We start from the raw sequence: 26,212 nt of genomic DNA on the forward strand, positions 1-26,212 counted from the left end.
GCTTACAGCATCCGAAATTCTTTTGGTTTTTATTAAGTGAATTTTTTTTTATCTTGACCGCACACAAATAAACCGACACCAGAATCTAACCGGTACACTTCTCTTTCAAATTAAGTTCAACAATTTTGCTCTGAAGAAGTGAACAGTACCTCTGCTCCTGGAACATTTTATTTGTAAATACATGCGTTCACTTCCATTGCATTGATTTGTGGTTTCATTTCCCACGTGAACATTACCCATGTTCAACATATTGTTTCATATTGAATGCTGATTTTACTCAACTATAATTGAAGAATATTACTTGTGATTTACACTAGCGGCCAGACCACTGCTTCGACGTGCAGTCACACAGACGCACGGCTGAACATTATGGGACATGGGACACACAGTCTCAGTTCAGGAAGGCAGCTCTCCACTGCTTTCTCAAGGTCATCCAGGGATGGACAATAAATGCTAGCCCATCCAGTGACACCCACATCCTATGAAAGAATAGTTAACAATCTGAGAGAAAGGATTAGCAGTCAGTGAGGAGCTTCGTGAGCACAATAAGATACGGTAAATTCTCCACAGCCTCAGAGAACAACAGGACTTATCTCTCATTAGAGAGATGGCTGGTGGTGGTTTAATCTGAGGGTCACTGTGCCTTAGATGAGGGGAAAAGGTTGTAAAGGAAAGTCCTTCATGATAACCTCAGCTGGTGCTGTTGGCATCACCAACTAGACATCCAGCCAACTGAGCTAACCGACCCCCAAGCAGTAAAAGCACCCAAATGCAACAGTTGGTCTGAGAGGCCCCTGTCTGTTACTTCACATGGCCTTGGAGGAAGCTAGATCAAAAAAGGAAGTGAACTTTTTGCTGTAGTGTGGAAGGATGAATCTAACTGAACCAACTCAGGGTTGCAATAGGTGATGCTCCCGGATGCCAAAGCAGCTGTGAAGTTGTAGTGATCAGAACAGGGGGCAGATAGATCTCATTGACAATGAGATGCATGATTGGAGTTGTTAATCTGGTCCAATCAGGGAGCCCTAGCTGACTGATATAAACCAGAGATTGGGATTTGAGATTTGTCCTCATTTCCCTGAAAACTGGTTAAACAGTGGGGTTTGGGGGCTGGCTTTGCCATTCCTTTCCTCTGTAAAATTGCTGTTTCTCTGTATATTGCTGTTACTGTTAACTTTTTTTGTAAACTGTGTATTGTTTCATAAAATAATATACCCCCCAAAAAAACCCAGAGATTCAGAGTGTCCCTTCACTCTAGGGACAGGCTCTGAGCTAACTGGTCAGAGCCCATGTACTGTGCACACATGAATAAAGGGTGATGGGATCCTGGCCTCTGAGCCGTTATTTAGTGGTGAAATCTTCATTTGCTGAGATGGCTCCAGGAATACGGTGTACAGTTTTGGTCTCCTTGTATGAAGACAGACGTACTTGCCGTAGGGAAGAAGTGAAATGGCAATTCACCAGACCATCCTCTGATTGCCAGGCACAATTGGTTTATGAGAAGAGACTGAAGGAAGTTGGCTTCTATCCCTGAGAGTTTCACAGAATGAGCATTGATCTACAAAACTCTTACAAGGTGTCACAGGTGGATATTGGCTAGATATATGAGGACTGCAGACACTGGAGAGTCAGAATCAAACCAGGGGACACAGTCTTAGGATAAGGAGCAGGACTGAGATAAGGAGGAATTCCTTCACTCAAAAGGTCGTGAAGTTTTGGAATTCTCCCGCCCAAAGGGGCTGTGGTGGCTCAATTATTGAATATATTCAAGACGAAATTTGATAGGTTTCGGGTTACTAGTGATCTCAAAAGATAAGGGAATCCTGTGCAAAATAGCATTGAGGTAGATGATTAGCCATGACCTAATTGAATGGCACAGTAGACTCCATGGGCTGAATAGCCTACCCCAGTTCCTATGTGGATACCAACTTAAAGATGGGTTATAGGAAAGATTCAAATGCAGTCAAAAACATAGGCTGCAACTCCGAACAGGCCACTCAAAACCACAAAACTAAGTAGGAGTCTAAGTATAAATTAAACTAAAAATGCAATTAAAGGTTCATAAACAACTTATCAAAGTAATTAAGCATTTTGTGCTTTCAAACAGCCAAACTCAAACAACTTGATACTGAGAATGATACATTTTATTTCTGCTAAACTCATTAAAACATTCAATATTTAAGCATATCCTTATTCCTTCATATTGTTACTCTCCCCATTTCTCTAACAACATAAGGAAGTTGTGATCATGGCAACTGGTTGAATATCAGCAGGTGAAGCAGCAGCATAACAAGGGGTGAGGTTACTTTTTAAAATGAAAATAGAAGTGCTGGTTTTGTAACATAATGTGCAACTCCCCTTTACAAATTCCTGGGAAACACAGTTTCCTAAACACACATTTCCCGAGAATACGATTTTATGACTGAAACAAACAAAGCATGAGCTGAGCAGGACGCACCTCCAAAAATGACCCTTTAACATGTAAAGAACAGCTACCATGCCAACCAATGTCAGAATGGTTTGTTATTCCAGCCGAGTCAGTGTATACGTCTGCTGGAAAAGGGCTAAGAATCATAAAAACCTGAGTGTTGCTGCTGGGTCCCACACAAGCAGAAACCTTCAGTTATCACATAACACAAACAGAGGAGAAAGAGAATAACTTTCAGGCCTGAACAAGGTACGAGGGAAGCAACAGGAAGTCGGAACATGAATAGGTCATTTTGCCCACCTAGCCTGCTCTTCCATTCGAAGAGATCACAGCTGATCTTCTAGCTCCACACCATTGTTCCACACTATCCCCACATCTCTGGATAGCTTTACTACCAAGAATCAATCTTTGTTCTGAACATGATCAATGACTGAGCTATTGTGATTGTAACAAGGTCAGCAAGCTGGACCTCAGAATATGAGTTCCTCGATTGCGGCTCATAATCTGGTCTAATCCGAGAGCCCTATCTGACAGATAATGAGAGGTGATGTCAGAGATGCTGACACTCTGGTAGCTGACCCTGAATGAGGCAGTGCTAAAGTTAAGGACTGTAAATAGAGTGTGACTCGGTGATGGACACTAGCCTCTGTGGAGTTATTTCAGCGTCTCCATGAGCTCTCTGGGTGCAGAATTCCACAGATTTACCCCTTGGGCAGCTTCCCCCCCCACCACAACTGAGTAAAGTGTGAGCCACAACTTTGTAAGACTGGGCTGGAGGTCTGGATGCAATTGGAGAGCATAAAATGACAGAAACATTGTTGTAAAGTTGAGGCAGCAAAAAACATAAATGACCATGAAAGAAATATTGGAAATAGGTGTTTAAACAAAATGCCACCAAGACACATAGCTGTGTTGACAAGGAGAAAGGATGGCATCAGAATATATGACATGGGAGCAGCAGCAGGCTATTCAGCCCATCCCAGCTACTCCCTCATTCAATAAGATCATGGCTGATCTGTTTACATTTCAAATTTCTTATTTCCATCTATCTCCAAATGATCTTTGAGTCCTCTGCCTAACAAGAAACCCTCCTCCTCGACCTTCAAGATATTCACCGTCACTGCCCCCTTTCTAAGCAAAACGTTCCAAAGTCTCAAACCCCCTGACAGAATAACATTATCCTCATCTCTGTTCTGAAAGTGTGACTGCTAATTTTAAAGCAGTGGCCCCTGGTTCCCTTCCCCACCCATCTTATCAAGACCACTCGGGATTTTATATACTTCAGTCAAGTCATCCTCACTCTTCTACACCTTGTGGAAACAAGGCCCAGTCTATCTAACCTAAAACAACCCACTTATTCCAGTGATCAATCCAGTAAACCTCCTCTGAGCTACTTCCAGTGTATTTATATCCTTTCTTAAATAAGGAAACCAAAACTGTGCATATTACTTGAGATGTGATCTCACCAATGCCCTGTATAACTGAAGCAAAACATTCTATGTTTAGTTCTCCTCCTCATAAAGATTAACATACTATTAGCTTTCCTGGTTATCTGTGCACCTGCAAACTAGCCTTTTGTGACTGTACAATACCCAGATCTCTCACCCAGCTTGACAGGGTGGCACGGTGGCACAGTGGTTAGCACTACTGCCTCACAGCGCCAGAGACCCGGGTTCAATTCCCACCTCAGGCGACTCACTGTGTGGAGTATGCACGTTCTTCCCTTATCTGTGTGGGTTTCCTCCGGGTACTCCAGTTTCCTCCCACCGTCACAAAGATGTGCAGGTCAGGTGAATTGGCCATGCTAAATTGCTCCTAGTGTTAGGTAAGGGGTAAATGTAGGGGTCTGGGTGGGTTCCGCTTCGGCAGGTCGGTGTGGACTTTATGGGCCGAAGGGCCTTTTTCCATACCGTAAGTAATCTAATTCTGCAGTCACTCTCCATGTAAATAACACTCATTCCTCATGTCATAGTGAACAATTTCACTTGTACCTACATTATAGTTCAACTGCCAGACTTTTGCCCACTCACTCAATCTAACTCTTTATATCATCTTCACAACATACTTTCTGACCTACCTTGGTGTTGCCCTGCTGATGTAGCCACCATGCATGCCTTGACTACAGAAGGAGGTATCACAGGAAAGAATGTTCCTGGGCCAAACCTAAAGGCTAACTTTTCAGCCATCACAACCTTAAGCAACATCAAAGTGCTCACAACCAGTGAAGCAACATCCTACCTACCTGCTCAGGAGGGCATCAAATATCCCAAGGCATCAATCTGAAGCAAAATCATGGAACTCTCCCCTTGGCAAAGATTCAACGCTCAATCATCACTATCATCTCTTTACCACATTACTGTTCATGAGAGCTTGCTGTACACAAACTGTGATGCTTGCATCAGAACAAAAGCCACACTACACACCTACTTCATTGCTTGGGAAGATGCCCCCAGTGGCTGTGAAAGGCACTACATAAATGCAAGGTTCATTTGTCAGCAGATGGTGAGCTCTGTGTAGATGACCAGTATGTTTGGGGCACAGGATCCAGAAGGTGTTGGGAACATCAGACTGGTTTGGAAATCCACTGGTGCATAACATATTAAACACTATGATTTGCACCATTCCTTGCTTCACCATACTCTCTCACACTAATCCTCCACAAACTTCTCTCAGTGCCTGTTATAACAGACAGCCCTCAATTAATAAGTGTGATTAAGTACAGATAATTCCACAGTTGCCCTCAAAGTTTAGACACAACTGAAGAACACCATTCTCCTGAGCAGCAAATCTCACTGTGTACATTGAAGCAAACTCCACTATTGGTAAGACACACGCAACTGGAAAGCAGAGGGAGAGGCACTACGCAGCGACAGCACTGGATTGCCAAAAAGAGGAGTTGATAGTAGGCCAATGAGCACCAGGTAAGGACATGCTGAGGACCAGTGCCTGCAATATATGGGTCCCCTTAGTACTGATGATTGGTTATTGTTGCCGTGAACACTATATTGGACAATGAATTGCACGGGGAGAGCCCAATGCATCAACACTGGCTTATTGATAATATGCATTTAGTTCTAACACTGAACTTATGGCCACACCAATGGTATTTGCAATCATGACCTTGGTTAACCAGGCCAAGCCACAGTGTAGCATTTCTCATGAATGCCTGCACTGTTGCTGTAGAGGTTCCTGTGTTCAAAAATTCCAAGGTGAAATTCCAACACAGACTGTTTCCACCTTTGACAGAGGGCTGTAAGGCAGCTGTAAGACACTCCAAAATCAACAGGCATCCTGATGAAATACCCGCTCCCCTGTGCGGTGTAGGCACAGTCACAGGATCTTGTCTGTGCCATCACCTATGCCCAAGAGTCAGTTGAGTACACTGCATAGACTGGGTCCTAACAAACCACAGCAAGTGGGATCCCTGGTCAGGGTGTAAGGCAGCAATTACTGGGCTGGCTACGAGAACAGTCCTGCCTGCAGCTTGTTGGTCAGCAATACCACCATCCGTCAATGCTACCTTGGAGACAGATTTAGTACAGCGTTAGCCCAGGGACTGAATGAGTGAGGGACATCTTTCACTGCTACAAGGATAACTTTGAACTTTTCCTCCTCACTAACAATGGGGGACAATGTTAACCAAATCCATTGACATTAATGGAGCAAAAAAAATTGACCCTTCCATCTCCTCCAACTGATGGAAGATAACATTCACCCCAGAAATCAAATGGAGCCTGGAAATGAATATTCATTCTTTAACTGACTGACTGTGCAGCTGAAGTGTATCCCACAAACTCAGCGACCATCACCAGGCTATACCGAGCAATATTACTATTCTAGTCATGCATTTTTGCTGAAAATGAAAGCTCACAAGTATTTGACGGGAATAAAATGTTTGCAGTAATTCCCACCAACATTATTAAACCTGACAACTAAAATTATATGACGTCCTCATCCAGAGTTCTCCACATCCTCTACTGAAAGGGGCAGTCCCACTCTCATTGGCCATATTCCAAGACATTAGCCAAGCCATTCTTCATTGTAGGAACTAAGAACATAAGGACTAGAAGCAGGACAAGGCCATTTACCCCCTCACGTCTGCTCTGTCATTCAGTAAGATTGTGGCTGATCTTCAACAGCAACTTCATTTTCTTGCCCTATCCCCTTATCCCTTGATTTCCAAGCATCTATTAATCTCAATAGTGAGTGAGTAAGGTGTTAATTTACATCTTATTAAAACCGGTGTTAAAATTAAGCCTAAGAGATTTTTACTCAAAAGTATTGACTTTTTAAAAAGATAATCACACAGAAAGTCAGTAACAATAACTAGTATGAGTTCATTTGGAAGAGTTTGCACCTTCTGATGCTGAAGGAGGGGGATTTTCAAGCCCCGCTCCAAGACCCGAACACTTTGTTTGGATTGAGATGAGTGTGCAGTCCTGAAGGAATTCTGCATTATCAGAGCTGCTGTCTTCCAGACAAGACACCCAGCCAATTCCCAGCTCAACCATTCCATTATTCCAGGTGACGTTAAAGATTCCATCACCTCCTTACCCTCCCCCATGAGACAGACCACAGTCATTGCAGCTGAGGACGGACTCCAGGCAGAAAACAGAAAAAGAAAACTGTGAACAAATTGGCTTCCTCATTTCGTGTCATTCCTTGAACTCGAAGTACCGCAAAGTCACTTTCGGATTAATTTTTTTTGTCAACAATAAATTCTCCCAAAATGTGCATAAAGCAAGATCCATGTCTTAGCTACTTCACACATCAAGATTACAAAGTCCTTACAGTGCAGGAATAGGCCATTCACTCCATCTGGTCCATGCTGGTACTTAAGCTCCACATGAACAGTTTCCCATCCTACTTCATCTAATGCCATCAACATTTTGTTCAAATGCTTTTCCCAACTTGTACTCATCCTTCCCTACCATTCCTGATGAAAGGACCTGCCCAAAACGTCGACTCTCCTGCTCCCTGGATGCTGCCTGACCTGATGTGCTTTTCCAGTGTCACACTGCATCGACTCCCCTACTTGTAGTCATCTAGCTTCCCCATAAATGCAGCCACACTGTCCAGGATTCCATCATTCCTAAATCAGCTTTGCCTGAGTCCAAGAGCCATTAACTGAACGGTGATGATCTTTGTCTTAATTTTACTTTTTAAGAAATTATTATATATGACTTCTGGCATTGATGTAGACACCATAGTCGGGTGACTTACAAAACTTTTCACTGAATTTTTCATGTAAAAGTAGAAGCGACAATAAATTTCTATTGTATTCTATTCTATGTGATACAGAGTTTCACATTCATTCATCGTTGGGAATGAAAGCTTCTCTCTTGAATTCCCTTGCAGATTTATTATTGTTATTTAGCGTGGATTCATCAGTGGCTATCAATATAATCTTGGGCTCTAAACTTGGTCTTTCCACAAGTGGAGTGGAGACATCTCCTCTATATCTATCCCATCAAACCCCTTTCCTAAAGTTGACAACCTTCTTTTGGCCATCCTTGAATCTCCTCTCAGTTCCAGTATATCTTTATTGCACCCACTTCAGGAACTCCATGTCCTTTCTAAAACACATAGTCCAGAACTGGTCACGGTACTCCAAGTAGGGCATATTAAACTTCCTGATGAAGCGCTTATGCCCGAAACGTCGATTCTCCTACTCCTCGGATGCTGCCTGACTTGCTGTGCTTTTCCAGCACCACACTCTCGACTCTGATCTGTAACATTTGCAAGCGTCACTTTCTCCTAGATTAAACTTCAACCTGATTTCTCTGGTTCTCAATTCCAACCCGGTGTCCCATTTGCTTTTTCATGTTTTCTGTTCTGCCTATGTTACTAATTTCAAATACCTTGGATCCCTTGGCTTCTCAGCTACACGACACAGCTAATTTCCAAGGATTACGTGACCACTGCCTGCTTCCCATGTCAAAATGTGCCATGACATACTTCTGCGTATACTGAAAGTAATCTATTTCTAACAAACCCAATCTGCACATTTATTGATGTCCCCCTGTTTTTGTTACAGTCCTCCCCTGTACTAAGTACACCCTGAGATAGTGTGTCATCTGCATATACTCTGTTCTAGGTCAAATAAAATCAGAGGGTTTAGAATATGGATTAAGTGGGACCACTTAAAAGACAAAAACTTTGGGAGTCTGAAGGAATTGGAAGAAAAGAGAGTGGAGATTGAAGTGGATGGCACAGCTCTGGAATGAGGAGATAGAGTTTCTCTGTTTAGGGCAGATGATAAGAGAAGAGGGCAGATGTGATGCGGAATTTAAAATGATGGGAGAGATAGCCAGATGTAATCTTTGAGATGAAGGATGTGTTAACAAAGAAGAAAATTCAAGCTGGAAACAATTTGTGAGATGCCACATTCCATCCAATTTCCCGTCCATCTCTGAAACCTAAGTAACAGAATCACTGCAGTGTAGAAGGAGGCCATTCAGCCTACCATGCCTGTACTGGCTCATTAAATGGCAGCATGTCTCGAGCTAGCTTCCCCATACACTTTGCACAAAATAATCATTCAATGCTCTCTTGAATGCCTCAACTGAAACCTGGACGATGAGCAAAATTTATGGAAGAAAATGGAAGGTTTTTGAAGTGGGGAGACTCAGAAGGAGACTGAAGAATTCTATGTACAGGTCACAAGGCAAATGCAGGTGCACTTGTGAAAAGAGCTCTTAAAAAGTGACATTTAAAAACTAAAACTTTCAGTATTTTGGCCACAAGAACATAAAATGCTGGAGAAACTCAGCATTGTAGACAGAAAGACAGAATTACTGTTTCAAGTCCAGTGGCCATTTATCAGAACCCTTTTTGACAAAGGGATAACTGGACTTGAAATATTAATTCTGTTTTTCTCTCTCTCTGCAGATGCTGCTGAGTTCCTCCAACACTTCCTGTTTTTGTTCCATATTTCCAGCAGCCACAGTTCTTTGTTTTTACTCTAGTACTTTGGCCATTTGATCAGAGCTGAAAAGCTGCAGAGATCTCCCTGAGAGGGCACAGGGCAGCATATGAGGGCCTGACCCATTGGATGATGGCTGTTACAGAGCAGTTGTACAAGAGCTCGAGTGAAAGTTTGAGCCAGGTGTAGAACAGGTGAGCAGGATGTCTTATGACAGGAGAAGATACAAGCAGCAGTAACACATTTGGAAATTCCTGAGTCCACGTTTTAAATGGTGAATGACAATGGTCTCAACACTGACCCTTGTGGAGCACCACATCCAAACTCTGACTTAAAATGAACAACTAAGGACAATATAATTATTCTTATTTCTGTCAGATTAGCAGAGTGCTATAGTTGCACCAATTTTGCAACAGCAACTGTGGTGTAGGTACTTTCCCAGGAAATGTTAAGATTGAGATAAGGATGCAAACCAACAGCAGAATCATGGAGGAGGAAGAGGGAAAGAATCAGGAGAGAGCTTAATTGCAAAGACAGGGATTAAGAAAGTATTTCAAGAGAATTGGGTCCTTAGGAACCCCCAGGACTAGGACTGCTCAGCACACCCAGTGTGAACACAGTAGCTGTTTCTGAGGAAGAATACTGCTGTCAAGTTTGAAAGTGATGGGAACACATTTCATGCACATGGAGCCAATAAAAAGGTCATCGAGCTTTGAGGCAAGGACAGGTAGCTGAATGATCAGGAGTTGGCAAGGGAGACAGTCAAGGTCATGGAAATTGGGTCTCACATAGCAGACACAATTACATCTGTCTGAACTGAACTGAACTGTATCAGGTTATTAACTTAAAACATACATAATATATGCAGCAAATAAAAATTTAAGACCTTACCACCCAATGACACTGATACCAAAATCAGGTAACATAATAAGTTTGCATGTACCACGCACACTTGGAGCTCCTACTGAAGTTCCATTAACCAAAAGGTAATGTGCTTTGACTAGAATAATAAATGAAATTTCATATCACATGACTTGATGAAGGTTTATTATATGAAGCTTAAAATAACACCCACACCCTGTGAATCATCAGCAGCTAATTCACAAATCTGTCCAATAACCAGAGGCGTATTGCATTTACTGTATATAAACAGATTTGATTCTTGCATTTACACATTGATACATGTCATTTTGCACATACCATGCCTATCTGTCATCATTAATTGTTTTCTGCCTATAGATTCTCCAAATCAAATTCCATGATTCAACAAACTGAAAGAGAACAAGATAAAATTTTGCAAAATAAGATGACTAATTATCTCTATAGTTGGAAAGTATCAGAATTTAATGAAAGAAATATTGTTTTATATATAATACCATTTACATTAATGATAGCTGGGACTGTAATGGTAATGCTGTAGCTGCTACTGGGTTTTAATTGATAAAACAAAATGGGTTCTTTAATAAAGTGTTTTCTAAAATTTCCCTCAATTTACATTTTTCCTGCTACATAATTTGCCACACACTATGTCACAGAAATCTTGTAATTTCCCAAGGCCAGGGGATTAGTATAAATCATAATCTCAATGCTACACTTAACAAGCTAGTTATGAGCTAACAAAGTGTAAATGCCAAGTCATAATTTTAAGAGCTCAGCTCTTTTGTTTTAATTCAAATTAAGGATCAAATTTTCTGATTGGGGCTCATTAAAATTGGCATGTCACTCTCTTGATCTCTTGTTAGGCCAGACATAAATAAAAATCTGTCTCAAGTTAACTTCATTACTATCGTAGGTTGATTTAAAAAAAATCACAGATTATGATGAGTTTATTTTGTGATTAAAATATTTCAGAGCAGCATTTTAAAAGAGCCACTTTTATGTACCGTCATGAAGCAAGTGGTGTGTTAGCTTGTTCTGATAAACTTTCTTTTTTTTACATTCATTTCCCCAAGTCGAAGTAAGTAAAGTCTGATTTTTTTTTTAAAATTGCAGCTTTGTCATGAATTAGAAGCAAGTGACATATTTTACAACACAGACACCTGTACTTCAGCAAGCAAATTATTACACATTATTGCCCAGCCAAAATGTTTAAAATGTAAGAATGCCTACAGAAAACAATTTAAACAAATCGCCATTCACCACTTTATATGGCCAAATACATTGTCATAGCGAATGCACCAAACTCATTTCAAACAACTGTTCTCTATAAATAAATCCACTCTCCACTTTAACCTCAGTCTGTACAAATAAGGTCTATACAAGTGTGTAGTTTCTGTTTCCTGGCCAACTTTAATTGTGCAGTAGAATTCACATCTACTACCAACATGGTTAAAAATCAAATTCACTTCATTATGGCAACATCACTCACTCATAATCGTTTTAATTTGTGCATTGTTCACTGCTGCTAAACACAAGCTACACTCAAATTCCTGCCAAATAAGAGTAACCCATTGAAATCTAAAAGAGTTAAAGAAATAGTACTTAGGAAAATGTTTGTTCACTGTAGGAGAACTCTGTCACCTTGAGGTACACAGTGCAGATAGGGATAACCTATAAACCCTTTGATTAACATCTTTAACAAGCAAGTGGCTGGTAGGAATGATTCTAATGGGATGTAGCTGGGCCATAAAGGTTACTATGATTTTATCCAGTTGCTATGCTGTCAGTTAGAAGTACTCGAATGACATATTTGTATTTTTGTTATCAAATTAGACAAATTTTGCACAAGTTTTTGGACACAGGCTTGGATTAAAGCAGAATATTAAGAACGGAGTTTTGGTTTATTGGAAGCAAGCCCTTTTAGACCGAGTGAAAGCTTTATTCTAGGATGGTGTGCTCTCTAGGGCAGATTACTTTCCAAAAGGCAGCCCCAAGCTATTTTTCTTGTCATATGCTGCTATGTAAGCTTTACATATACAACATAAATTGTTTTCTTTCTTTCTGTTATTTTAATTATCGCCCAGTATTTTCAACATGTACCTGATAATAACCAGATGTGATCAGTGTACCATGAAGCATTGTGCTGTGTGCAACCTTCCACAGTGTGTGACAAAATGTAGAAATGTTGAACAAAATTTGGTTTTCTGGACAATGCTTCAGAGAATAAATTCTATAAAGTGTAACATAATACTTTTTAAGGAATTACACTTCAAGCGTTTTGCTATTTTACCTTTCATTCAGAATTAAAACAATTTATGTTTCATGAGAGAATTTAAAATCTATTTAACCACTGTGCTTTATTTCTTCAATATCATTTCTCTGCTGGAAGAGGTAGAAGTTAGTAGATCGCTCATTATAGAATTTTGTTTATATTAATAAATGTAGAAGGATTTCATTCCTTTCCCATTTTGACTCATTAAAAGAGTGTCTTCTGGAAATATTTAGTAAAATTTCAGAACCCATGTTTGGTATTTTTAGATTCCAGATTGTTGCAAACTGTATGAGATAGAGCAAGAGTTCATGTACAAGACAACATCAGTGACCCAACAGATAACAAATGTACTGAAAGAAAAATGAAACATTAGCTAAAGAGATTGAGATTTTGGATCAATAGCTTTCATTTAATAAGCTGCAGTTACTGTCAGTTTAAAATGTAAGAAAATCTGAAATGAGGGGTAAAAAAACTTTTTATCCCATATAGACCATTCCTTCCCATAGACTGCGTGAACAGCGTAGCATTGACCATAGACTCTCCTGAACTTGTATAGTATCCCAACAATGAGTAATGACAGGTTGAGCTTCCATAGCCCACAATGAAGATACAACAAAAAAAATTTGTTTCACAATATCATACCTTATATATCATTCAACACAGTGCTGTACACAGAACTGTGAGGCTAGCTACAAGGCAAAATTGACATGTCATTCTTATGTTATTTTGTTTACAAATCATGAAAGAAAAATTAAAGATGAAATTATATAAATCTGGGGGAAACGGCATTAATGCCCGGCATCTGCCAGAATGTTTATTTATTGTATTTTGCTCCCTGATTAGATTTTAAATTAAATCGTAAATTGAATAGTAAAATTAACGTAATGTATCTACTTGAAAAAGATTGGTAAAGCAAACTTTTATTTGAGATCAGTATATTTATTTGAATTGTTAGTTTTTTTTAAATTTAAAGACATTGTTTATCCTCCACAAGCTGTCACAAAGTAATAATGCTGGCAAAGATTTCTAAGAAGTAACTGCAGCCTGAGCTTTAACCTATTCAGACAGTACAGACTGAACACATCTGTGGCAGTGACAGCAAAATGCTTGCAATTTAAAACACAGCCAACTGCAAATAACAGGAAGGCACATTCCACATTGCCTTATTAACTATTTCAAAGTGCATACTTCATCTTAAAAATGTTACATTGAAATGTTTCCATTTTGTTCCCAACACTCAAAGGTTTAAAGTAAATGAGGAAGTATATGGACAATCCACCTCCTGAAACCCCTATCACCAAAGATACCAGACTTCAGCTAATTCAATTCACTCCAAGTCAAGAAATGTCAGCGCACACAACATAGAGCAAAGGTTATGGACCCTGACAACACCTCAATACTGAAGACTTGAGCACCAGAGTCTGACCGTTTCCCTTTGTCATTCAGTGGCAATACCATAGTGAATCAGCTACTATCAAAATCCTGGATGTTACCATTAACGTGATACCTAATGGACAAATTACACAAATACTGTGTCAATGTCAGAAGCTGGGAATTCTGCAGTAAGCAACTCACCTCCTGACTCCTCACAACCTATCTGTTAAAAAGGCACAAATCAGTGTGGAATACTATCCAACTACTTGGATGAGTGTAGCTCCAACAACACTCAAGAAGTTTGATAACATCCATGACAAGGGAAACTGTTTAACTGGCATTTCATCCACCACCTTAAACATTCACTCACTCCAAAGCTTTAATTGTGTGTCTCATTTGCAAGATGTACCGTAGCAATTCACCAAATCATCCTTGAAAGCACTTAATAAAAACTCACCATTTCTATCAACTAGAAGGCCAAGTGCAGCAAACACATGGCAACAACGCTGCCTGAAAGATTCCCCCAAGCCACACCATCCTGATTTGGAAACCCATTGTATTCATTCTGTCATTGGGTCAAAATCCTTAAAGTCCCTCCCCAACAGCACTGTGGGGGATATCCGCACTCCACAGACCACTGTTGTTCAAGAGGGCAGCTCACCACCACCTTTGCTGGGACAATTAGGGATGGGCAATAAATGCTGGCCCATCCAACAAAATCTAAAATCCCATGAATGAATTAAACATGTACATCAACTGTTATCTGATCACAACAAAGGCCAAGAGTACAAAAGAAATCGGCTAAATATCAAAGTCAATATTGAAATGCAATGAAAGGAATGTGGGCCAGCTTTACTGTTACAAAGTAACACATATTCAAATACAGAATGACTAGACAAATGTGTTTTGCACCAGACTATATAATAATGGTTAATCCAATAAATTGTAAAATTATCAGCTTAAACATTTTTACAAAAAAAACGCTTCTTTTACCAGGAACTGCACCCTCTAATCTTTGTTTACACCTCCACAAAAACAAAAAGGAAAGTCTCAATTAAACTGAGAAACACCTAACCCAGAAATTTCAAAACATTTTTATAACACTGTGCAATTGTATCCAAGAACATCATCAATGAGAGAAAAAAAGTTGCTGAAATATCCTGTATCGAGCGACTGCAATGCCATCAATATGCAAACTAAATTACTATATTCAAATTTGTTTTTCCAGCACACAAAACACAAGTTGGGTCCACAATGTGCTTCATTCATAAGCATTTTTATTTTAAACTTATAGCAACCAGCATGAGTTAACCATACCACAAATAGACCAGTACCACATCAAATGATGGAACCATCAGATATAACACCTTTGTGACTTATACACCTAGGTCCAATCACTGTTTAAGTATCACAAGCGAACCAACCTCTTCCCTCCTAAAACATATACATGTAATTCGAGCAACAGTTTTAAACAGTCACAAGCCACAATACATCTCGTTCTGTCTAAAAATATTGTGGCAATCCGTAAATTCAGTTCACTAATGTTTACTGTTTAATATGCTATAATACTTTATTAGCTTTCACACCTCAAGTAAGCCATCAAATGTTACATAAAATTTGGAGCAAAACTCCAGAACAGCTGAGGAATTAAAGATCAACTTGTAATTAAGAGATTAATAATCCAGTTACAGCCATCTATACAAACTCCAGACATATTCACAGGGCAAAGAATCTAAAGACAGAGCAACAGATAACAATATTGCAAACAATTGATGTAACATTTAATTTAATGACAAAACATAGATTTTGATTGTTTGAGCAATGCACATTAATTTCACAATTAGCCTTGTATCTAAGTAAAAAAGTGGAGACCAAGAGGAAAACAGAAATTTAATTGAGATCTCTGCTCTTCCACCAACTATTATAAGCAAAGTTTCTGAGTGAGAGCTTTGACAGCTTTTTTGTAACATTGTGTAATGAAATTATATAAAATAAGAATGAGAGAAAGCAATCAAAAATGCATAATAAAGATAACACAGAAAAAAAACACATCCATTCAGAATACTCTTCTTATTGGAACTATATTTGAACACTTCACACCAGAGCCAAGAACTGTTTGGAATTATTTGTTATCAACATGAGATATTTTTATGAGGATTATTTTATGTTTTCCTTTGAAACATACAAGGGCTACTCTAAATTTAGCAATTTCTGATTTTTATTTTAGTGTGGTAGGAATTAGGCTTGGGGCTTTTACATGAACTCCAGGAACTAAACTTATTCTGCAAGTCCCCAGTGAAACAAATACTCAGTGGATCAAAGCAGGTGATGTGAATCTGCCCTTGAACAGAGACTGGTTGAAGCACAGGAATTAAAGGGAGAGTTTTAGGGTATTTTAGTGCTTAAGATTAATTCTTAAAATTGCTACTTGTTCTAAAACCAAAGTTCTCAATTGTTGTTTGAAATTATTTATACCACTGAAGTTAATGACACATTTAACTCAAAATAAAATTTATTACAAAAGGTAATTGATTTAAATTCTCTTCCTTCCTGAACTTATACCCAGATTTCCAATATTCCATTGTGGAAGACACTTCAGATAGAACCTGTTCTATATTCCCTTCCCAATATCAAATCGTAAGTTGCAAAATTCCATACACTTTTTAATTTCATGACTATTGCAATCTTTCACCACCCTTTCTATAACATCACACCCCTAACATGCTGCTATATAAGAACCCAGGGACTTGTATGTAGGTAAGGACAAGATTAAGGTGAAAATACAAATTAGTTGTGCCGCCTGAGTTTTACTCTTGCGCTTAGTATCATTGGAGTTGCTGGATTGAATTTCTTTGGAGAATATGCAAATACAATTTGTGAACAAAATCTCAGAGGAATGTTCATAATTAGAACATCTTTTAGCTGGTTAGCAACTACTTCAAGAGATCCAACGGAGTTGTTTTGTGATAGTTTTCTCAGACGGGAGAAATCTTTCACAGCTTGTTTCACACAAAGCACCGGCTTTTCGAGGACACCCTCACACCGCGCCACTCCCAGGACACAGCCAGCAAGGGCCGAGAGAGGTCAGTCAGCCTCCAGCAGCGGCGAGCTCCTCGGATGCCAGGGGGACGAAGTGGCAGGGCCAGTGCGGCTGTGAGCAGGCAGCTGGACGCGGAAACGGACCCGGAACGGACTCAGACCAGTCCCATAGGGCAGGGCCGGGGACAGGGTGGGGTCAGAATGGGCAGGATGAGGGTCATGTGACAGTGCCAGTCAGTGTAACAATGGGCATGGTGAGGATCATGTGACTGTCAGTGTAACAATGGGCACGGTGAGGGTCATGTGACAGTGCCAGTCAGTGTAACAATGGGCACGGTCAAGGTCATGGTGCCAGTCAGTGTAACAATGGGCATGGTGAGGATCATGTGACTGTCAGTGTAACAATGGGCACGGTGAGGGTCATGTGACAGTGCCAGTATAACAATGTGCACAGCGAGGGTCATGTGACAGTGCCAGTGTAACAATGGGCACAGCGAGGGTCATGTGACAATGCCAGTGTAACAATGGGCACAGTGATGGTCATGTGACAGTGCCAGTGTAACGATGGGCACAGCGAGGGTCATGTGACAGTGCTAGTGTAACAATGAGCACAGCGAGGGTCATGTGACAATGCCAGTGTAACAATGGGCACAGTGATGGTCATGTGACAGTGCCAGTGTAACGATGGGCACAGCGAGGGTCATGTGACAGTGCTAGTGTAACAATGAGCACAGTGATGGTCATGTGACAATGCCAGTGTAACAATGGGCACAGCGAGGGTCATGTGACAGTGCTAGTGTAACAATGAGCACAGTGATGGTCATGTGACAGTGCCAGTGTAACAACGGGCACAGCGAGGGTCATGTGACAATGCCAGTGTAACAATGGGCACAATGATGGTCATGTGACAGTGCCAGTGTAACAACGGGCACAGCGAGGGTCATGTGACAATGCCAGTGTAACAATGGGCACAATGATGGTCATGTGACAGTGCCAGTGTAACAACGGGCACAGCGAGGGTCATGTGACAATGCCAGTGTAACAATGGGCACAATGATGGTCATGTGACAGTGCCAGTGTAACAACGGGCACAGCGAGGGTCATGTGATAGTGCTAGTGTAACAATGGGCACAATGATGGTCATGTGACAGTGCCAGTGTAACAACGGGCACAGCGAGGGTCATGTGATAGTGCTAGTGTAACAATGGGCACAATGATGGTCATGTGACAGTGCCAGTGTAACGATGGGCATGGTGAATTGAAGATTCCTACTGAATGAGGTTGGCATGGGCATTCTGTGGGCAAGGCCGGGTGCTGTGCAATGTGAGATGTGTTTCTAGCCGTCTCCACAATTTCCAAACAGCCAATGAAGAAGGGAGCTGGCGGGCAATCACTGACAAACCAGTATAAAACTAGCGAGGGCAGTTTTCCCGAATATCCCCTCGCTCCGCGGCATGGTTTGGGAAAAGAGGAGCGAATGCAACAGGAGCTCAGCTACTGAATCCTCACGCCCCAGTCCAGGGACGGTCCCGTTTCTACACCAACGCTGGCCTCAGGCAGAGCTCGCGCACTCTCTCTGCTTTCTCCAGCAACTCTTTCCAGCCGATTCCTAACGGACCAAGTGTTTGCTGTGAAATGTTCACTGGTGAGGCCTGAAACTGGGTCAACTCCATTCCGGAGTGGCCGCGGAGTCGGTCAGAGTTTCCCTGTGGAGGGAGAGAGGGAGGACTTCGGGAGTCGAGAACAATAGCAACCACCCCCGTCCCAATCACCTAAGAATTGCCAGCCTGAACACGGTGACAGTAAACCCCAGACTGGGACAGTAACTCCTGCCACAACCGAACACAGAAGTAAACGTGTAGTCTCCAAATAAATTACATTTCATTTTTTTTCTTCTGACATTGCTGTGAGATGTTTTCAGTTCAATTCATTTGATTATATTTTTGCCAGAGGGTAGACATTAAAAATACATCGAGGATGGGTTAATCTCGTGAAATTTACAGCGCTAATATCACCAATCAGGGTCTAATGGGAAGGAGAGAGCTTTCAGTGTGTTTTTAAAAAAAAAGACATGATCGGTGTGAAGCACAATTTTTTCCCGCATTTTTTTTTATCTAAACTTTTCTTCACAGACACTCGTGAAATTAAAACCACAAAATATAAACCAGCCTGATTTCTGCTGTTAGCGAAGAGTGGGGAGGGGAAACTGGGGAAGCGTTCTCTGGGTAGGAATCTTCGCTTCAATTAACACTGGAGGACTCCTCACTTATTCTAAGCAGGACGGAGCTATAACTTTCAGTGTGCGAGTAGCCAGAGCCGGTGCAGTATTTTCCCCGGGTTTAATTGGAACACAAGTGGAAATGAGACGCCTGTTCAGAGTTGGAAATAGGTGCATTTTTTAAAAAATCCTTCTTATCCGTGGAACATAATGAACAGGGAATCCCGCTGGATCTGAAATCATTGGTTCAGGAATATTGTCTATCTCCTGGGGAGTGTGAGAAAGCGGATGTATTTTCCGGGTCCTGAAGCTGTCATTCGCCCCCCACTAAAACCGTCCCCAAAATTCTCACACGCGGTAAGAAGTGAAGATGATAGCTCTGACAATAACCTCACGATGGGATTGTCCAGAGATCGCTGTGTCATTCCCAACCATCTCCAAACGATATCTCATCACAACTGCTTGTCCCGCAAATACCCCGCATTTGTGCAGCATTTGAAGCAGTTTAATTTGGAAACGCGTGGGAATGAGAGTCTTGTTCACAGTCTGAACATGGAGAAGTTTATCTGTATGATATTTTTAAACGACATGTACAGAGATAGAAAGCAGATTAGACCAGACTTTGGGAGCTGACACGACCCCATATCCCATGAGTTCTGTACATCTTGCTAACTCACTCTGTTTAAAAATGCTGTGATTCCCCTCGTGTTGTTTCTGGGATATGAGGAGTAAATGTATTTCCAAATATCACAATCTGGGCGCGGAGGGGGCAGGCGGCTGGGGCTGGCAAGGGTGTCCTGTCTCCGTGTGGGGCTGCACTCACTTGAAAAGGAACCGTCAGATCGAATCCCTACTCTGGATCAGCCGCCTCTCTCTCCTCCCGTTCACCAAGAGCAGCTGGAAGTGTCAGGGATTCCCTGGGATCCCTCCACTCTCCCACCCTCTTATCCCCCTCAGCAACTGCCTTTCCTCAAAAACGAAACCGTCCCTAAATCTCAAAGCTGCGGGACGGAGTTAGTACCGCGTTCCAAGGCGCCGGCTCCTTTCTGCAGCGTCTGCCCGAGTCGAGTGCGCCCTGACTGGGCGCCTGCGGGACACGCTCCCGCCCCTGCTTTCGACCGAGCCGCCGCTACAGACAGTCTCGGAGCAACTCACTCACTCCAACCCTAGCGTCTACGCTTCCTTTAACAAAAAAACAAATCGAAAAAAAAACCACAAAGTTATCGATCACTAAATTCCACCTTTTTTCTTTCGTAAAGTGTGGGGAACCGAGGAAAAGGTTCACACTCACAGTCGGCCCTATAGCAGCCGGAGTTGGTACTTCAGTCTTACCGAAGCTAAAGACAAAATTCTCCCCCTTTCTCTCTCTGCAACCCCTACATTACAAACACCATCATCTCAAACACCATCCAGGTCAGCAGCAGCTCCTTGTATTATTTTATTAAAATGACGCCTTAACCACAGCAATGTCCTGAAGGAAACAAAGAGGGGAAACGACCACAGGGAAAGAGGGTGAGAAAAAAATATTATCGGGTCAACTTTACAACCATCAGTCCACACACACACACACACACCGACACACCGACAAGCTTCAATACATAATGTCATATATTCTTTCTGACTAAGATCCAAAGGGGTCTTGACAATATGCAAATAACCAGCAGTCAAACAGCGACAGTAGGTATTCCGTGTGCCCCCCCAAGCAGCTCTGGCCGTACCTGATCTGTGATATTAACTGATGAAGACCTGGTGATTTCCTCGTTGTCCGATTTGGAACCGCCTTCCCTCTCATCAATGACTAGGTCAATGGGCATTTTCCCTTTCAAGCAACTGATGTACCGGTGGCAGAAATTGTCACATAATTCGTGCACCTACAATGGGACGATGACAAGAAAATAATAAGGGAAACAACACGTGAGAAAATACATATCTCTTTTTTCAACAAATTCATTCTAGTGGAAGTGACAAGTCCAGTTCAGTCAGGAGTGTGTGACTCGGGTTTCTTAATAGTTAGAAGCACTTGTGAGTCCCCCCCCCCCAAGAGACACACGCATCAAGAATTTGGAATAACCAACAAAATAGAGATATCGGTGCAAAATTGGCAGTGACAAGATGATTCACAGCTACAACGCACTCAACACCCCGTGTTAAATTTGCCTGCTCCCGGGGCTGTGCCCATTAGACGTTTGACCTGCATGAATGACATTTAAGGTAAACAGTTTAATTTCGTCTCGTTATTTCATTATAAACCTCTGAACAATCCCGGGCGCACAAAAATGGGATGTGCAGGATGGCACAGATCGTCTTCAACAAGTACATATGTCCTGGGAGATTTCAGCCATGGCAAACTGCTGACACTTTCTGTCACGCCACCTCCCCCCCCCCCCCCCCCAGAAATAAAAATTTGGATTTGTCATTTAGATTTGATTAAAATATTCCCCGCGGACTAACAGGAGAAAATATTATGATTTCCCGCCTAATTATTCCGAATCGGCAGATTGTTGACATCTTTAGATCATTTGTAACGGGTGGGGGGAGAAAAGAGAAATAAAATAGAGCTGATGAATAAAATAAAAATGGAGCTGATCAAAATTAAACCCCACAGCGAGATTAAAATGAACAAAACGGCGGGGCGTTTGTGGTCAGGGGTTTTAGTGGAATGAATTGTAATCAAAGAACAAGAGAAATGTGAGGCAGGATTGGCTTTGACACTAATTAAGAACAAGCCAGACTAAGACATACATGTAAATGGTGCTCGCACTAAGCAGTAATGCTTCTAACTAGAGGGAGGAAGCACGTACCTTCTCTAACTCCAAAAGGTGAAACCTTAACACTTGTATGGCTTGAATCATCTGAAAGGAAACAGGTAAATATCTATTAGCACCCAGAAACGCACGAGGTGGCGAAGCTTCTTATCCTGTTCCCCATTTTTAAAAACAGTTTGCAATGGCAGAATCTTTAGTGTTCCCTCCGCGTGAGTGTTTGGGAGAGAAGGGGGGGGGGGGCAGGCTGGAGTTGGGTGATCTGCAAAAACAGGCAAATATCATCACTGTTTGTTCCTAAAAAATACCCCCCCCCCCGCCTCCCCAGCCCCCCACTCCCAGCTCCTCCAGCCCTACTGACACCAACGCCAACAGTGTATGCTAACCACACGGGCATGGAACACGGCCGACTAATACACACACACACACACCAACACGCTTCTCCCTTCTCTTGGCTGCCTCTTAGAAACCCTGAAAACTTTTATTCTCTTGTTTTTTAAAAAGTAGAAAGGAGCCCGTTGGGGGGGTGGGTGGAGGGAAGGTGTGATGTTGTGTGGGGGGGTGGAAAGATTTAGTTTTCTTCAGGAAAATAAAATAAAGCGACTCCTTAAATTCATTAGGCCAGATTACTCCCAGCCACCACACACACACACACACACACCAACCCTTCTCTCTCTTTTTCTCTCGACCTTCTCCCTCCAACCCAGTCAATTTAAAGACAGAACGGAACCCTGAATATTAAGGAATCTGCGCCGAGGCTCGAAATTTCACGACAGAGGCCAGAAAGCGAAAATTAAATGAAATATATATTTTAAAAAAAAATCACGCCTCATCTTCAGTGGAGTGACAGCCATACAATAACTGAGTCTGATGATTATCGCTCCTGACAGTCACAGCTATCACAAAATCAAAAAAAAACGCAGATTTGCAATGGATTGTAACGATCACTTTTTTTTAACGCTTCTCTCTTTTCTCTCGCTCACTGCTCTCCCCTAAACATGCGGCTACGTTAAACTGACAATAGATTCCCAGCCGTCTCCCAAGAAGTCCTGACAATTTGCCACGATAAATATATATTTGTTTTGGTTTTCAGTGGAAACGCTTTCACGAGCTTTTCTACAGCGACTTCCCTCTACTGAACAAGCGGCCAGGCTTACCAAATTATCCAGCTCAGGGTTGGAGGAAAATAGAGGTTTTTCTGCTCGGATCTAGAGTGGGAAGATAAATACAATTGTCACTTTCCCCCCCGCTCCGCTCCTCAGAGTCGATACATCCAACTAGATTTACAAACTTCCAAAAAATCTAATATCACACATTAGCGTCAAGGATATTTTACCCAGTATTAGCCCAAGTGACTTATTTTTCAAAAGGAACACTTTATGATGCATTAACAACTTCTTTCAAACAATTAAAAAAATATATTCTCAATTAAAGTTAAACTGACTGCGTTTTCACTGGTAGCAGCGATGTAAATTAAAATGCTCCGATTGTGATCGGTCTCTTCCACTCTCCCCAATTCGCATTTTGACACCGTTTTAATTTGATATTGTTAACATCTTCAGTTGTGTTTGTCGGCACAAAACGCGCTCGGTGTAAATCTGTGCTGAACTCGGCTGCAGACCAGGAGAAACTGAGTCTAGTCCACCGAAATTACTGCTACTTTTTCTTCGAGACAGAGTGAAGGTTTTAAGATTGAAAGTGGCGATGTTACATGGTGCTGACCTGCTTCGCGAAAACTGCTATGTCTTCGTTGAAAGATTCTGATGAACAGACATCACCACCAGCTACCCCCGGTTCGCGAGGAGTACATGTTGCTAATTCACATTTCTCAAAAATTAGTGCTAAAAGTGGGAACAGCGGATGTCTGCAAGAGAGGAGGGAATGTCAAAAAAAAGGGGAAAGAACAAGGCAAAAGGAGATTCGCTTGTGGGTGATCTAGACGGTACAGTATGAACTTTTGTACAACTTACTTGTTGACTGTAGGCTTTACATAAATTACTGGCGTTAAACGTACCGATTGGGGAAAAAAAAACACCGCGGTCCCTTCTAACTCTTAGCAAGTCTGTCTCTCTACCGAGCAAGCCAGAAATTAGGAACGAAACGGCCCAGAAATAACCTTTTAAGCAGCCATTTTGGACGCCAATTTTTTTTTACAAAAAAACATATAAAAATATCCAATATCATGTGCGCGTCTCTGAGTTCTCCTGTTATTTACAATCATAAATGAAATTTAACTCACTCCTAGAGTTCTTTCACAGAACGTCAATTGCATACACAAACCGAGGCGAAACTTTGTCGGTTTTTTGTTGTGTGTTTAGCATTTTGTTTGAGAATTTCAATGAAAAACTAACATGTCACGTTTAAGGTCTCTGCCGTTGGTCACAGAATAGCGTTGAGGAACTTATGGTGAAAAGGTGTCAGCTACCTACCCGTAAATCGAGTCTTTATCTCTCTTTAATGCATCGTTTACCGAGGAGCCCATGTTTGGAGGCATGGTGTTAGCGTGGTTAGTGTGTGGATATTGGTGGCTGTGCAACGGTGGCCCGTGGTTGAGATGGTGCACAGGTTGTAGAGACCTGGGGGCGTGAGGGTCACCGTACATTGTTGTCGGTATCCCTACTCCGTCCATACCACCGTAATGTGAGATTTCGTCATACTATCCAAAACGGAGAGAGAGAGAGAGGGAGAGAGAGAAAGCACCGTGAGGAAAACGGGGAAGAAATCGTGTGTCAACAAAGTTACAGGCACAAAGCGCGCACGTTTGCAAATCGACCAACTTCCTGACAGAACTGAGGCGCGAGAAAATACAACCCCACACACACATACACAGAAAATTAAAACTTTTTCACGGGCAGCTAAATGTAGCGCGCTGTCTACAAATGGATCGCGTTGAACACTCGCTTTAGCAAACGGACCAGTTGAAAAAGTACTCACCCTTTGCGCCATCGGCCTCTGTCCCTGTGTAGCAGCTTCTGTTAGAGTCTGGAAAGGGCACGTATCAGGCAAAAACCCACAGTCCAAAGCCAGATCAAGATTTCCTCAAAGTGCCTTCTGTAGATGATCAGCTGTGCGTGTGTGTTGTGTGTGTGTCTCTCTCTCACACACACACACACTCCCCCCCTCCCTCCCCCCCCCACCCACCCCCACCCAGCCCCTCCACTCTTCCCACAAAGTCTTCAGGTTAACTTAGGTGCCCCTCCGGGAAAATATACCGCTGGTCTTCTCCGGCTTGCTAAGCGATGTGGAAATGTCGCCAGTGCAGGACCTGGGAGGATGGAGGGATGTCTCCTTCCCTCCCTCCCTCCCCCCCCCCAACCCCCCGACCCCACACACACACACTCCCCGAGCAGCCCGCCACCACCACACCCGCCCCAAACCCCCACACCCTCCAAGCCAGAGAGTGAGAGAGAGAGAGAGAGAGAGAGAGACCCTCAAACCGAATAGCTCAGCCTCATGGCTTGCTCCCACTTGAGCTGTCAATCAAGAGAAGGCTGTCAAGGTGGTGAATGAATTATCCTCCGTGCACTTCCACTGGGTAAAGGGGGATGGGGTGGGGGGAATTGGGACGGAGAGGGGGGGCAGATGGAGGACACCTTGGGTAATGTCAGGCGAGGTCTCCCCCGCAGGAGCTCCAGCTCTCCCGATCGCCTTCCACTCCCTGGGAGAGACCGGTGCTGGGCTGGGAGGGAGGGCGAGGAGGGAGGGAGGGACGGGGGCTCGGAGGGTAAGGGGGAAACACCAGTCTCACTCTCTCCGGAGTTTGGAGCTGTTTAAAAAGGCCGGACGCTGCCGCCGCCGTTGCCGCCGCTGCGCCCGTGTTGCACAGACAGAGGTGGATGTGGGAGAGAATGCTGGAACCCGGAAGCAGTGGTGGCCATAACAGGTCGCGTCTTACACAAGGCGCACTGGACTACCTCATCTCTCTCGCACAGGAGGGGTGGCACAGACACAGGGAGAGTTGGAGACACAGCCAGGGAGGCACATAGACAGGGCGAGATGCCAGCTCCCGCACTGTAAAGCATTAACCAGAGGCAGGTACAGCTTCCATACACACACACAGACACAGACACAGACACACACAGACACACACACACAGACACAGACACAGGCACACACTGACACACACACACAGACACACTCTGACACACACACACACACACAGACACAGGCACACACTGACACACACACAGACACACTGACACACACACAGACACAATCACAGACACACACTGACACACACACACAGACACAGATACAGACACACTCTGACACACACACAGACACACACACAGACATCTCACACACACAGACGCAC

The 26,212-nt window shown here is 42.5% G+C and overlaps 1 protein-coding gene across 4 annotated transcripts in view; it reads right to left on the reverse strand.

Annotated features, from left to right (window-relative positions):
- Positions 1-25,203, reverse strand: part of meis1b (Meis homeobox 1 b) — a 252,384-nt gene extending 227,181 nt beyond the window's left edge. For all 4 annotated transcript variants that reach the window (XM_060831862.1, XM_060831861.1, XM_060831864.1 and 1 more), the window contains exons 1-6: positions 24,832-25,203; positions 24,327-24,553; positions 23,620-23,761; positions 23,055-23,105; positions 21,937-21,987; positions 20,854-21,006 (exon numbers count right to left, since the gene is read on the reverse strand). In XM_060831862.1, coding sequence (XP_060687845.1) covers positions 20,854-21,006; positions 21,937-21,987; positions 23,055-23,105; positions 23,620-23,761; positions 24,327-24,553; positions 24,832-24,843 — 636 coding nt within the window. In that variant the 5' untranslated portion in view covers positions 24,844-25,203. The remainder of the gene's footprint in view (positions 1-20,853; positions 21,007-21,936; positions 21,988-23,054; positions 23,106-23,619; positions 23,762-24,326; positions 24,554-24,831) is intronic.
- Between the last annotated feature and the right edge of the window lie 1,009 nt (positions 25,204-26,212).

This window comes from Hemiscyllium ocellatum, chromosome 10 (assembly GCF_020745735.1).
Source record: "Hemiscyllium ocellatum isolate sHemOce1 chromosome 10, sHemOce1.pat.X.cur, whole genome shotgun sequence".
Lineage (NCBI taxonomy): Eukaryota > Metazoa > Chordata > Chondrichthyes > Orectolobiformes > Hemiscylliidae > Hemiscyllium > Hemiscyllium ocellatum.